Below are 14,185 nucleotides of genomic sequence, written 5' to 3'. Positions count from 1 at the left end.
TACAAATTACATTTGTTACATAAAACATATAACGTTTAGTTTCTTATTTTTATCTCACCTGAGCACAAGGTGCTCATGGTGTGCTTTTAGCATCACCATTTGTCCTTAATGCGTCGTCAACATTTTTCCTTGGTAGCACTCTATAGGTAACATTTATTGCTTGATTGTTATGAAACTTGGTAAGAAAAGTTGTCCCAGTGATATCTTTGTCGTGTTTGAAACTTGGTCACAACAGGTCAAAACCTAGGTCACTTGGTCAAAATAAAGAAAAAATATTGTTAACACTAGAATTCACATGTATCGTTTAATCTTCTTGAAACATGGTCACAACGTATGTCTTAATGATATATCAGCTTTCTTTGGAAATGGTTCAGGTTCGTTGAAAAACATGACCGCCAGGGGGGCATATTTGCTCACATGGCTATAGTAAAACTTTTTTACACTCTAGAAGTCACATTTATACTTCAATCTTCATGAAACTTGGTCCGAACATTTGTTGTTATGATGCATCGGCTTAATTCGAAAATTGTTACGGTTCGTTGAAAAACATGGCCACTAGGAAGCGGGACAGTTTACCGTGTATGGCTATAGCAAAACCTTGTTAACACTATCGTTTATAAAAAAAATATTGCTGCACTGATGTTGTCTATTGGAACTTATATCTGGCAATGAAGAAAATACACAAAACACTAGTTGTAATGCACCACATGCTGAAGTGTACAAATGCATAATTTCAACATTGCGCTAGGCTATCAACAGCAGTATATTCTGATAGGAAGACATTCATATCATTCTATACATAGATGGTGACGTCACTACGTTATTGTCAGTAAGACCGGTGTGTACACAATGCATTCATATTGTAATGTACTGCTACCATTTAGTTGTACCCAGCCTATAATTTAGCCGCTCTTGTCAGGATGGCTTCAAAACAACTGCGGTTCATGTTTTCAATATCTTTTATTTTCAGATACTAAAAGTTACTAATATTATCGCATTATAAAGTCGACATGTTTCAAAAGGCACTTCAATGTAGACTTTAAACACAGATCTTATAACAAGGATTTTCGTATAGCGCAGATAAATTCTTGAGCTCTCTGGAGTTCATAAGACATAGAATGAATCATTTTATTGTACTAAATACTGTAACCAAAGATGTAAAATTAGTTTTAACTTGTAAAATAGCTTACCATTCTCAGAATGGAGAAGATCTGACAATAAGATCTAAATAATTAATAAAGATCTGATTTTTATGCCGTAATAAACGGAAGTTTTTGTGATCATGAAAATATACCAAATGTTGTTTATCCGCGCTATTTATACCTGCCGCTCAGCAACTTAGGATTTAGGGTTCTGCGTGATTCTGCGCACTAATGTCTTAGGAATTTGGCTAAGCCAATCAAAACGACTAAGGATTGCGACAACCAATCAAATGCATTTAGGAATCCTAAATCTTAAACAAAGTTCTCTAGCGGCAAAACATTCAACAATAATATATATTTTAACTAACAAAGGAACATTTTAGGAGCAAATATAGATGAGCAAAAGATTCTACATCTAACAATAAACAAATATACTTCTCTCTGACCTAAACGAAAATGCAGTTATGACAGAAAAGAAATATTACGGTACAATATATCCGAAATACTTCAACAGCTGAAAAGTACTTTTTAGGAATGGCGAATTTTACACAAATAACAACATATATGAACATTTAATGACTATAAAATAGTGTCTTAAAGTAACTTATAGTCGTATTATTATAATCATACAATGTTAAGTCACTTAGAAATGAATATAACCAATAGAATCATTGCAAGATGACGGTTGGACTTGCCTCCTTGAAGTTCGGACATTGGTAGTAAGTTTTGGAATTCAAGTTCTGTTTATAATCATTAGACAAAACATATTTAAATGATTACTCTATCAGTTAATATAACAATTAAACACTTCAACCATAATCTTGTGTATGGGATAGTGTAATGGTTGAGTAAATGATAATATAAACAATATAAGTTTGTTTACATTATGAAATAACAGATAATAAACAAGTTAATTAATACTCCAGGGCCTTACATTTCCCATACCTTAAAGAAATAAACTTCTCCTGAAGTTTGAACAATAACAACAATCAGAAAATACATCACACAATAAGAATTGCATAGTTTATCAACAAAACATGTTATTTATTATAATAACATTAATTTCATTCTTACTTCAGTTCAGGTTTCAACATGCGGCTGTTCTTTCACAGTTTCCAGGTAAGAATAGCACTTTTCAAGACTATAATGTTCATTATTTAAAATTAAAATGACATTGAAACACTGTTCAGAGGTTAATGTTGATGCCCATGTGGTAGGCACACAAGTCCACGAAACACAATTCAATATAACACATAAAAAGTTCATGTTTAAATTATTGTCTTTAAAGTTCATGGCACATAATCATTCACGAGAGTCCATGAAACACTGTTAAATTATTATTCACAAAGTCCATGAAACACAATTCAATAGCTCACACATAAAATATCCATGTTTAAAGTACACCTGTTTTACCATTAACGTCCGTGGCACATAATTCAATGTTATGCAACTTCATAGTATGAATATTTCCACAGTAAATGTTCACGCAAGATATAATGTCCATAATTCATGAACAAATCTTCACAACATTACACTTTATGTCGGTCCGTCCGTCCGTCCGTCAAAACAAGTATTATCATGTTGATGCGTACACACTTATATTCGGTTTGCAAATTATCTTGACAAACACAGTCCATTTTGAAAATTTTCACTTTAAAATAACATTTACATTCTAACAGGAATGTGACTGATTTTTTCCAGGAGCGTTGAAGACTTCTTGAAGAGAGGAGTTAGAGCCTTCAGAAGATCTGTCTGATTAGCAAATGGGGACTGGTCCTTTCCATTCGCGATGTCCAGGGGAGATTGATAAGTTCAGAGTCGGGCCTCTGCCTTATTATCCAGGGGAAAGCCTGCAGAGCCGGGGAGCACAAGAAAGTGGAAGTTGTGTATCAAGAACGATCGCTCTGGAAGAAGGAGTGAAGAATGGTTTTCAGTCTGTGTAAGGGACATGCTGGCGAATTCCACAGCCAGAAGACGCTGATCAGGGGTGAGTCTTCGCCAATTCTTGGGGGGCCACAAAAGATTGGGTAGAAGAAGTATGGACTCTTCTTCAACTGTTGCCCAGTCTCACTTGGCTGAAGGGAAGAGAGGCATGTTTCCGTCAACGAGCATGAATCGAGCTTTGAATCTAAGCAGTTCTGCAGATGGAGTAGGTTTGTACATGTTGGCAGCTGGAGTGGGAGTGGCAATTGTATATAACTCATCTAGGGGCTAGTGGAGTGGGTGTCGCTGGAGGAAGATCTTGAAGAGTGTTGGATTGAAGAGGAGAAGCAGGAACAGGGGTTTGGAGATCATCTTGAAGGGGCGAAGGTGGAGCGTAGTTTGGTATTGCTGGAGGAAGATCTTGAAGTGTGTTGGATTGAAGATGAGAAGCAGGAACAGGTGTTTGGTGATCATCTTGAAGGGGTTAAGGTGGAGCGTAGTTTGATGTCGCTGGAGGAATAACTTGTAGAGTAGAAGTGCCAGAAGGTAAAGGGGATAATGGGGCGGGTGCAGGAAGTTCGTCGAATAATGGTGTAGCGGGGGTAGCTGCTCTTGCAGGTTCTTGTACTGGTGTTGAAAGTCGAGTTGTTAGTGGCTTGTTGATAGTGGATGAAGATGATGTTGTGTCGCTGATTTCCTCATGGTGAATAGAAATTGGAGACGGTGACCGGAGGGATCTTGCATCGTCATCATCAGCCATGCAGAAAGCCTTGAAGATTATGTTATCCTTCTTTCTGATAGAATGTATGTATGACGATCTTATTCCAAGGAGTGAGGCAACTTCTTCTAAAACAAGCGAACTGTCATGAAAAGTTGACCACCGGCCGACGGGTTCGATGGCGTCCTTAACAAGGGATTCGCGCCTCTTAAGAGTCTCCATGGCACGGCGGTCAGTGCAAATATTCCTGTTAAGACGGATTTGGAACACATCAGAAACAGATTCTGCGAATACCTTAATGGAGTCGAGAGTTATAACAATAGCCAAAAGGAACAACGAGTCCGTGGCTTTTCGTTTAAGATGATGTGGGGGAGGTTTGTTGAGGAGTTGACGTGGGGGAGATTTGTTGAGGAGTTGACGTGGGGGAGGTTTGTTGAGGAGTTGACGTGGGGGAGATTTGTTGAGGAGTTGACGTGGGGAAGGTTTGTTTAGGGCTTCCTCCCACGTGCCAGTCCTCTCCTCGATTCCGGGGCTTCTACCCGTCGACCATTTAGCCATGAGATATCTGGCATACTGGACTTCCGGTGACATTTCCTTGTCCACGTCATGCAGTTTAGAATATTCCAGTGGATTAATTGAGAAATAAAAACACGTCTTCGTGGAGAAAAGACTTTTTGGAGCATGCTCCATTTCTATGGGATGTTTGTTCTTAACATGGTGTCGCAGGTCTCCGACTTTCTTGAATTGTCGAGTCTTTCCCGACACACAAAATGGACACAAGACATCATCGTCGGGTACCTTTGATCTCTGAAACATACAAAGTCTCGTGTAAGCACGGGTAGATACATAGTATGGTGCATATACGATGTCTAAATATAAAACACATACATCAGCTTTATGTGACCACCTTGCACTAAACTCGTCTACCACGACTAGGTACTTGTATGACTTATATGTCCAATCTTTAAAGTATTTATCATACTTTGTATGAAGACAATGATATACTAGAGGCTTCTTGTAACTAAAAATAAATTCCTTGTAAGGAATGTCTGAAAACATCAATAAACGTTCTGTTAATAAAACATTCTTCGAGTGTGTGTGTAGACATCAACAAAATACCATTCACTGTGATTTACTGTTCTTCTTAAACAGTAGACTTATAACTCTGTATCCATTTAGGTAAATGGGTGCCTTTGTATCTCATAAGTCGATCAACGTGTACTGCTTTAGCTGGTGCCATAGCTGATAGTTGTAACATGTTGACTAGATCATCTACTTTTTTAGTGATGACATACGGACCTTTCCATTGAGGAGACAGTTTACTGCATACACCAGGACGGCGTGTTGTGTTATGCAACCATACTGGGTCACCGGCATTAAACGGTCTAGCTTTTGCATTTAAGTCATAGTGCCGTTTGCGATATTGAATTTTGTCCTTAAGTACTATTCTTGCCAAATTGTGAATTGTCGTAAGATTATCTTGAAGGTTTGTTACATATGTTTCAGGTTGATCCGATTCATCACACTGGGGTGGCAGACCAATACATGCTTGTAAAGGCAAGACAATGTCTCGACCGAAAACCATCCGATTTGGTGTTTGCCCAGTACTGGAGTTAACTGATGAGCGGTACGCCATCACAACTTGGGGAAGAAAAGTATCCCAAGACCTTTGATTTGAGGAGCAGTACATTGTTAACATAGTTCCCAGTGTTCGATTGAAACGTTCAACCATTCCATTTGATTGTGGATGGAGAGCCGTTGAAGTCGTGTGCTTAATTTGAAGCAATCCACACATATCATTGAATAAAGAAGAAGTGAAATTACTGCCTTGGTCAAAGTGAATGGACAAAGGAACTCCAAATCGTGATACATACGTTTCAACAAAAGCCTTTGCAACTGTCTCTGCTGCTTGATTGGATAATGCAACCGCCTCGGTCCATCTTGTAAAACAATCACAAATAACAAGAACATATGCATTGCCCGACTCTGATCTCGGGAGTGGCCCATAAATATCCACTGCAACACGTTCGAGAGGAGCTAATACTACTGAAAGTCCAAGAGGTGACCTTGTTGGTTTGCTTGTTTTACGAGTTGCACATTTAGTATTTGAACACAATATTTTTGAACAAACTCTTTTATACCTGGCCAATAGAAGATTTGACGTAATTTTGCAAGTGTCTTATCAGCACCTAAATGGCCACCAGATGGTAAATCATGAAAATAGTGAACAACATCTCTATAACGATTTGATGGAACAACAATCTGCATTTGATGTTTATCATCGCTTTCGAACCAAGTACGACAAAGGAGACCCTGCGACACACTCAGTGTATCCCACATGCGCCACAACGTTTTAATTGTAGATGACTTGTCTCTGACTGCTTGCCATTGCGGTTGGTCTTCAGACTGTTGTAGTAGTTGAATGATAAATTGCAGGTCAGGGTCATTAAGTTGATCAGCTTTAATGCTGTCTATTGACCAATCGGGCAGGTTAGCCATGGTGGATTTGAATAGCACAGTATTGGATCTGGACTTTGTTGAACAACTCTGGTTGGAATATGTGGATCCGGCAATACATCGTCTGATATGCTTGCTGTTTCTGTCTGTGTCACAACACTGCAGTCTGGCTCGATGTTTCCGCTTTGCTGTTTAGCACATTTTGAACATGGCAAACGCGACAATGCATCAGCATTTCTGTGTGTCAAACCTGCTCGATGGATGACGGTCAAGTTGTAAGTACCAAGTTCTTCCAACCAGCGAGCAACTTACCCAGTCGGATTCTTTAGATTTCGCATCCAACTGACAGCAGCATTATCGGTCCTAAGAAGGATCGGCTGACCATAGAGATACGAGTGAAATGACTTTAATGCTTGAACAACAGCTAGCAGCTCTTTGCGTGTAACACAATATGAGCGCTCATGGCCATTGAGGGATTGGCTATGATAAGCGATGACGACTTCAATATCATTCTTTAGTTGAGACAGGACAGCACCAGTAACAACATCACTGGCGTCAGTATCTAAAATGAACTTTGCCCCAGGTATTGGATAACCAAGAATGGGTGACGAAATAAGGGAAGATTTCAGAGCTTGAAATGCGCTCTCGCATTCTAGCGTCCAAACAAATTTCACGGACTTGTCAGAAACTTTATGGAGTGGTTTTGCAATAGAGGCAAATCCTTTGACAAAACATCTGTAATAAGAACAGAGACCCAAGAAACTTTTTACTTCCTTTGAGGTTTTGGGTGTTGGCCAGTCTTTAACGGCTGAAATCTTTGCTGGGTCGGTTTGAATACCAGTCTCGGACACAATGTGCCCTAAGATTTTCACTTGTTTTTGAAAGAAAATGCATTTGGATGGTTTAAGCTTTAAATTAGCTTGTTGTAAACGCATGAAGATATTCTCTAGCCGGATTAACCCATCAGCAACAGTGACGCAAGGAGAAATAATATCATCCATGAAAAGGTGCAATTCTACCCATTGAAGTCCTCTAAGTACATTCTCCATTAGCCTCTCAAATGTAGAAAGAGCATTTGCCAAACCAAAACTCATAACTGTGAATTGATACAGGCCCATAGACGTTGCAAATGCGGTCTTCTCCTTATCACTGTCTTTCATGCCAACGTGCCAATATCCACTGTTGAGATCCATTGACGAGAAATACTTAGCACCACTTAACGAGTCTATACAATCATCCACTCTAGGCAGGGGATAAGCATCCTTTACTGTCACATCATTTAGCCGCATGTAATCAACGCAAAATCGAGGTGTGCCATCCTTCTTGGTCACTAATACCACAGGGGATGCCCACGCACTGTTAGATGGTTCGATTACACCTCTGTCTATCATTTTTGAAATTTCTTCCTGTTCAATGGCCCTTTTACCAAGTGGTAACCGACGAGGTGGTTGTCTGATAGGGGCTGCATTTCCTGTATTTATGGCGTGCTGTACTAAATTAGTACGACCTATGTCTTCAGGTGAGGAGGAGAACACACTGCTATATTTGCAAAGGAAACTATTGAGATAAGCTTTTTCTGACTCATTCAAGTGAACAGTGCTACGTTTAAAAAGTTCTGTCAGATGTGAAGGAAGTGATTGACAGAGCTCTTGCTCTGTAACTCGTGCAATGCGTGGACCATCGCTGCACTCGTCAAACGACTCGCATGTACCTAACGCTGTCTTTGCATATAGAGTAGCAGGCTCTGATCCAAAATTAATGACACTAACTTTTGCATCCGACTTTGAAACATCGATAATGCCACCAACAGCACAAAACCCATTTTTACTTATCAGTTCGAAAGAGGGCTCAATAAAACCTGTTGGACCCAAATGTTCTGAAAACGGTATGTTTATCGGAATCCATGCACGGGAGTGTGCCGGGATTTTGGTGGTATTTTGCACCTCAACTCTACAAATTTGTAAAGCAGTACCACCCATACACAAAGGAATTGTTTTACTCCCAACAGTTAGACATGAACGTCTATAGCTGATACTATCAACATTTTCGCTGAGAAAATCTTTGCCAATTATGCAATCAGACTCGATATACACACAATAAATTGAACAACAAATGAAATTAAACTCAACTTGATTGTCAACTTCACTCGGCCAAAAACGTTCATATTTTCACCATTAACAGTACGGAACGTTTGTTGCACCGGCATTAACGCTATGTCATGCTCGTTTTGCAACTCAGAAAACTTCCTGCATGAAATCAACGACGTAGTGGCTCCACAATCAATCAAGAAATTGCATGGATGATTAAAAATTGTACCAGACGCGTAAAATCCATTATCATATTTACTTACATCTGCACCAGAACGAGCAGTATGAATATCGACAATAGGGACATCATCATATTGAATGGGTCTTTCAAATGATTTGGCTGACACTTGATCCTCAGCACCAGTTGCAATTAGTTTTCCGGGTTTTGTTTTTGGAGGGTAGATCGAGGGGGAACATCAGGGACTTGAGAAAAGGGACGGACATTGGGAGGATGGAAATTATTATTTGGTCTGTCTTGGCGACCTGGTCGTGGATGCATAAAACTGCGTTGATCGTTGGGCGAAAGTGTGTTGTTTACATTTTGTGGAGAATTTCTCCAGAAATGCGACGGTGAGTTGCACCCGAAACATGCACGTTGAGACTGGTTCGGCCTTATAACAGGGAAGCTGGGGAAATGTGTTTTCTCAATTCGCTCAATTCGAGCTTCAAGTCGCTGAACTGCAGACAATATCTGTGATTCAGGTTGTGGTATATCGTAAGCATCTACTGCACGGACGTGTGTGGGTTGCGGTGTACCAAGAATAGCTTCATAGCGTTCTATGACACTTACAGCATCATTAACTGTATGGCAGTTAGTGTCAATGCAACGGCAATGCATATCACCTGAAATTTGTTTGTAAAGCTGGCTGGTTTAATGCCAGTCGCTCAACAGCAATGGGATCAAGATCTGAATACGCTTTCTGTGCTAGCTGCCTGATATCGTCGGCTAGGGAAGAAATGGATTCACCGCGAAGGCGTCGTCGGTTCTCAAATTTCGACAGCCATAAAGTTTGGTGTTTACTACTACCAAATCTTTGGGAGAGTCTTGACGTCAGTGTTTGGTATTCACGACGTTCTGATTCGGACAAGCTCATGAAATAGTTACGAGCTGCACCCCGGAGACTGCTGGCTAATATTAAGACCTTTGTTCTATAGTCCCAGCAGGAAAGTTCAGCACAGTCCTCAAAATGGGACATGTACTGCTCAAAGCACTTGGTACCATCATAACTGTCGGGTTTCATTAGAGAATGTTGTATTGGTACATTATACGTCGAGGGGTGTGGACAATCGCCATGGTTTCTGCTTACGGGAATAGAACTTCTAAATGGATTGTTTTTTGTCTTATTTTTACGCATTTCAGAGGTAGGCTGGGTATTTTTAGGGTCTTCTGTTACGGTATGCTCATTATTAATGTCATCAATAGTATTTAGTGAAGAGTGGTCACTTAAAACGCTACGTCTATCAAACGATATTTCTGGATCTGGCGATGCCATAATTAAAAGGTTGAGTCTGCCAATGTTATTACAAGATAGTCTTATTAAATTCCAAAATCTGAAAAATAATTATTAAATTCGTCTGTTATTTCATTTCTTTTTCCAGGCGTGGAATTCCATCACTCGGCTGTTTATGTAAATAAAATTTGCCGCACTTCTGACGCCAATTGTAATGTACCGCTACCATTTAGTTGTACCCAGCCTATAATTAAGCCGTTCTTGTCAGGATGGCTTCAAAACAACTGCGGTTCATGTTTTCAATATCTTTTATTTGCAGATACTAAAAGTTACTAATATTATCGCATTATAAAGTCGACATGTTTCAAAAGGCACTTCAATGTAGACTTTAAACACAGATCTTATAACAAGTATTTTCGTATAGCGCAGATAAATTCTTGAGCTCTCTGGAGTTCATAAGACATAGAATGAATCATTTTATTGTACTAAATACTGTAACCAAAGATGTAAAGTTAGTTTTAACTTGTAAAATAGCTTACCATTCTCAGAATGGAGACGATGTGACAATTAGATCTAAATAATTAATAAAGATCTGATTTTTATGCCATAATGAACGGAAGTTTTTGTGATCATGAAAAGATACCAAATGTTGTTTATCCGCGCTATTTATACCTGCCGCTCAGCAACTTAGGATTTAGGATTCTGCGTGATTCTGCGCACTAATGTCTTAGGAATTTGGCTAAGCCAATCAAAACGACTTGGGATTGCGACAACCAATCAAATGCATTTAGGAATCCTAAATCCTAAACAAAGTTCTCTAGCGGCAAAACATTCAACAATAATATATATTTTAACTAACAAAGGAACATTTTAGGAGCAAATATAGATGAACAAAAGATTCTACATCTAACAATAAACAAATATACTTCTCTCTGACCTAAACGAAAATGCAGTTATGGCAGAAAAGAAATATTACGGTACAATATATCCGAAATACTTCATCAGCTGAAAAGTACTTTTTAGGAATGGCGAATTTTACACATATAACAACATATATGCACATTTAATGACTATAAAATAGTGTCTTAAAGTAACTTATAGTCGTATTATTATAATCATACAATGTTAAGTCACTTAGAAATGAATATAACCAATAGAATCATTGCAAAATGACGGTTGGACTTGCCTCCTTGAAGTTCGGACATTGGTAGTAAGTTTTGGAATTCAAGTTCTGTTTATAATCATTAGACAAAACATATTTAAATGATTACTCTATCAGTTAATATAACAATTAAACACTTCAACCATAATCTTGTGTATGGCATAGTGTAATGGTTGAGTAAATGATAATATAAACAATAGCAGTTTGTTGACATTATGAAATAACAGATAATAAACAAGTTAATAAATACTCCAGGGCCTTTCAATATATAGGGTATAATAGATATAAAATAGATAATAAATATAAAAGTCCTCAAAGTGCTTTAATCCAGTAGATTTTTCTTGAAGCATCACAACTTTTGTAAAGTGTATTAGCTGTTTTGTGTTAATGTCTTATATCTGCCTCCCCCCCATCAAATTGGGCACATGTCCGGTAGGAAGTTATTTTATCAGCTATTTAGCTTCAATAAAATATTTTACTTCCTGCGTGTGGCAACTTCTGACCCCAGTCAAGATTAAATATTACATACATGTATTCGAGGGCCTCTATATGATGTTGCATATAAAATATAACACTAGGTCATAATGATTTCTTTATTAACATTAAACTTTATTTCATGACATAACATTAACATAATTTGTATTTGGCATAAAATAGCATAAAGCATTTTTAAAGCATTCGGAAAGTCTGTAACAATTCATAAAATTGGTATTAAAAGGAGGTGGTAGAATCTGATAAGAGTTAATATTTGAGATGTAGATATACAACTATTTCATATCTTTGTACATTAGTACAAACTATTTTACGAATATGTATCTCGTTAAATTGTCTGCTTGTGTTGTAGTATTATCATAGCTTTGAGATTCACACAATATCGATTCCACTTAACTGTTCGCTTTTCGTTTTGACTGATCCATTGTTAATGTTTACAAGAAAATCTGATTCAGGAGCGTCATGGCATATTTTTCACAAGATGGCTGCTGCTCAAAAAGAGACCTTGCAGAAATGCTTTTTTTGCTCGCTTTTTGGGTGGAGATACTTTACACAATGGGGAACGAAATGGTGACTTAACGGGCGTTAGCACAGGTGTAATTTGTTGCAGACAAACTCCAGTGTGACATGCAGTTGACGAAATGCATTTTGGTGTAACTAATCGTATTGTTTGCGATGTTTTCAAGCGCTTTCTCTTCAAGCGATGAAGCGATAGACGTGACTTTTGGCGCATTCTGAAATAACAAAACAGCTAATTATACCAATTTATTTTATTAAACATCAATATTTTATCTTCACAAAAATAATTATGTATCGATTACAACATATATGTAATTCAGACTAACATTTAAATTTAATATTATATACTACATATATTATTGAAGCTTGGCAAAATCACCGCAAGCTCAGAGCTGCCACTGTTTCGAGCCGAGCATTATATTTTTAATAAGTTCTCACATGCGCCAAGTATGTAAAAAGAAATGACACATGCGCCAAGTATGTAAATAGAAATGTTAAGTTCAGTTTAGTTTTACTGCAAACTACATTTGATCTTTTTAAATATAAATATGTGAAAAGCCAAGGATCTTTTGTCCAAATGACATACCTCCTATTATATTATTGTCATGCTTTTATATATATAAATAGCAACCTTTTTCGAGCGTGACTTGTATTTAATTTAATTAATTTAATTTAATAAAATTAAACACTATGTAAACATGTAAAAATAACACAGGATTTTGTGTTTTCTGATCATAGAACGGAACGTCATTTGGACGAAAAATCGCTCCGTTGATCACAGATGTTATTACAATTTTATTATGATAAACATCGCATTAAAAGTAAAAAAACAGAAGCAGTTCAGATGATGTACTCAGAACCGTTCAGACGATGTACTCAAACAAAAAACGTTCATACGATGTACTATTTTCCAAATTACTCGGCACAGATCTAAAAAAGCTTAAACAACGTGGAAAACCTTGTACGAAATATTCTAAGCATGTTAGAAAGCAAAAACTGTTGTATTTATTTGTTTGTTTGTCATCTTGAATATATATAGCAAACGCGTCAAAATAAACTATGTTCAAACGATGTACAATTTTCATTGTTTATTGTGTCTGAATGTTTGAGAAAACTATAGAACTCTAAGTAAAACGACAATAACCAGAGTACATAAGGAGACTAAGCGGGTACTTTGCGCATAGTTATCATTAATTTAGATATTATAAAATATGAGAATACCTTGATTTTCGTCATTAAGCGAGAGCTTTTTCCGCCATTTTGTGCGTACGATGTACTTTTGTGATCACGTGATTCCCCGCAGTGACCTTTCTTCACTCGTGGGATAAATTTAAGTACACAATCACACTAACATAGTATTCTTTACGTCTTAAATCAATCTCCACGCAGAGTTGTCGTCCCATACTTTCACATACAATCTGCCATCACAAGACAATCCAACCAGATATGGTAGGATTGTAGTTTGATTTTTTCAAGCGAGACTATACGATTTTGTCAAATATTTATGTATTTATACAAAATGTGAACAAAAAACTAATTATACATATATTTCAATATAAATTAAAATAAAAGTTCAAAAAAAACATGTGTCGAAAATGCGAAATAAGCCAGATATTTAATTCTGAAATCGAAAATGTTTGTCCATCGAATTCGCCAGTATGTATATCACGCATGTACGATGTAAATCTAAATTTGGGTTTACGGTTCATTTTAAATTCCTGCAACGATATATATGCATACGACACAATAACACTAACTCCGATCCTAATAAAAAGACAAATGCTTCGGTTATTGTTGGAAAATGTGAACGAAAATTCTTCGTCACAATCTGCTCGGGGCGCTAATTTGTCTTTGCTGCATTTTATGAAATTCGTCTTCGATGTATAATTTGTCTTGCCTATTGTGTGTTATTGAAGCATTTTTTTTATCAATATATAGCAATTTAACACATAAAAAAAGCGTATAGTCTCGCTTTAAGTATTGTATTATAAAAAGTATTATGATTTTCTTTTATGTTTTGAAAATATTGTATAACTTTAGGTTCATAATAAAAAATAAATAACCTTAATTCAAAAATGTAAAAATAACAAAGGTAAAATTATTGTACCACTTGGCTAGGCCATTATCATGTGATTGGTTATGAAGGCAGGGATTTGATCCAGTTATGTGGTTCCAGTCAAATCTCTGCGCGGAGGTTGGTCTTAAATATAGTTTGTTGGAACTTATCTTTAATT

At 37.3% G+C, this 14,185-nt stretch overlaps 2 protein-coding genes across 3 annotated transcripts in view; one reads left to right on the top strand and one right to left on the bottom strand.

Moving 5' to 3' along the window:
- Positions 1-941: 941 nt before the first annotated feature.
- The window catches only part of LOC127871532 (uncharacterized), a 33,639-nt gene continuing 20,395 nt past the window's right edge, over positions 942-14,185 (bottom strand). For both annotated transcript variants that reach the window (XM_052414560.1, XM_052414561.1), the window contains exon 2: positions 942-4,590. In XM_052414560.1, coding sequence (XP_052270520.1) covers positions 3,550-4,473 — 924 coding nt within the window. In that variant the 5' untranslated portion in view covers positions 4,474-4,590 and the 3' untranslated portion in view covers positions 942-3,549. The remainder of the gene's footprint in view (positions 4,591-14,185) is intronic.
- The window catches only part of LOC127871530 (RNA-binding protein RO60-like), a 45,035-nt gene continuing 32,573 nt past the window's right edge, over positions 1,724-14,185 (top strand). Inside the window, exon 1 of the mRNA XM_052414557.1 lies at positions 1,724-1,861. The gene's annotated coding sequence lies outside the window, so the exon portion shown is untranslated. The remainder of the gene's footprint in view (positions 1,862-14,185) is intronic.

This window comes from Dreissena polymorpha, chromosome 3 (assembly GCF_020536995.1).
Source record: "Dreissena polymorpha isolate Duluth1 chromosome 3, UMN_Dpol_1.0, whole genome shotgun sequence".
Classification (NCBI taxonomy): Eukaryota; Metazoa; Mollusca; class Bivalvia; order Myida; family Dreissenidae; genus Dreissena; species Dreissena polymorpha.
The sequence above is the reverse complement of the archived record's forward strand: the minus strand, read 5'-3'. Positions and strand labels throughout refer to the sequence as shown.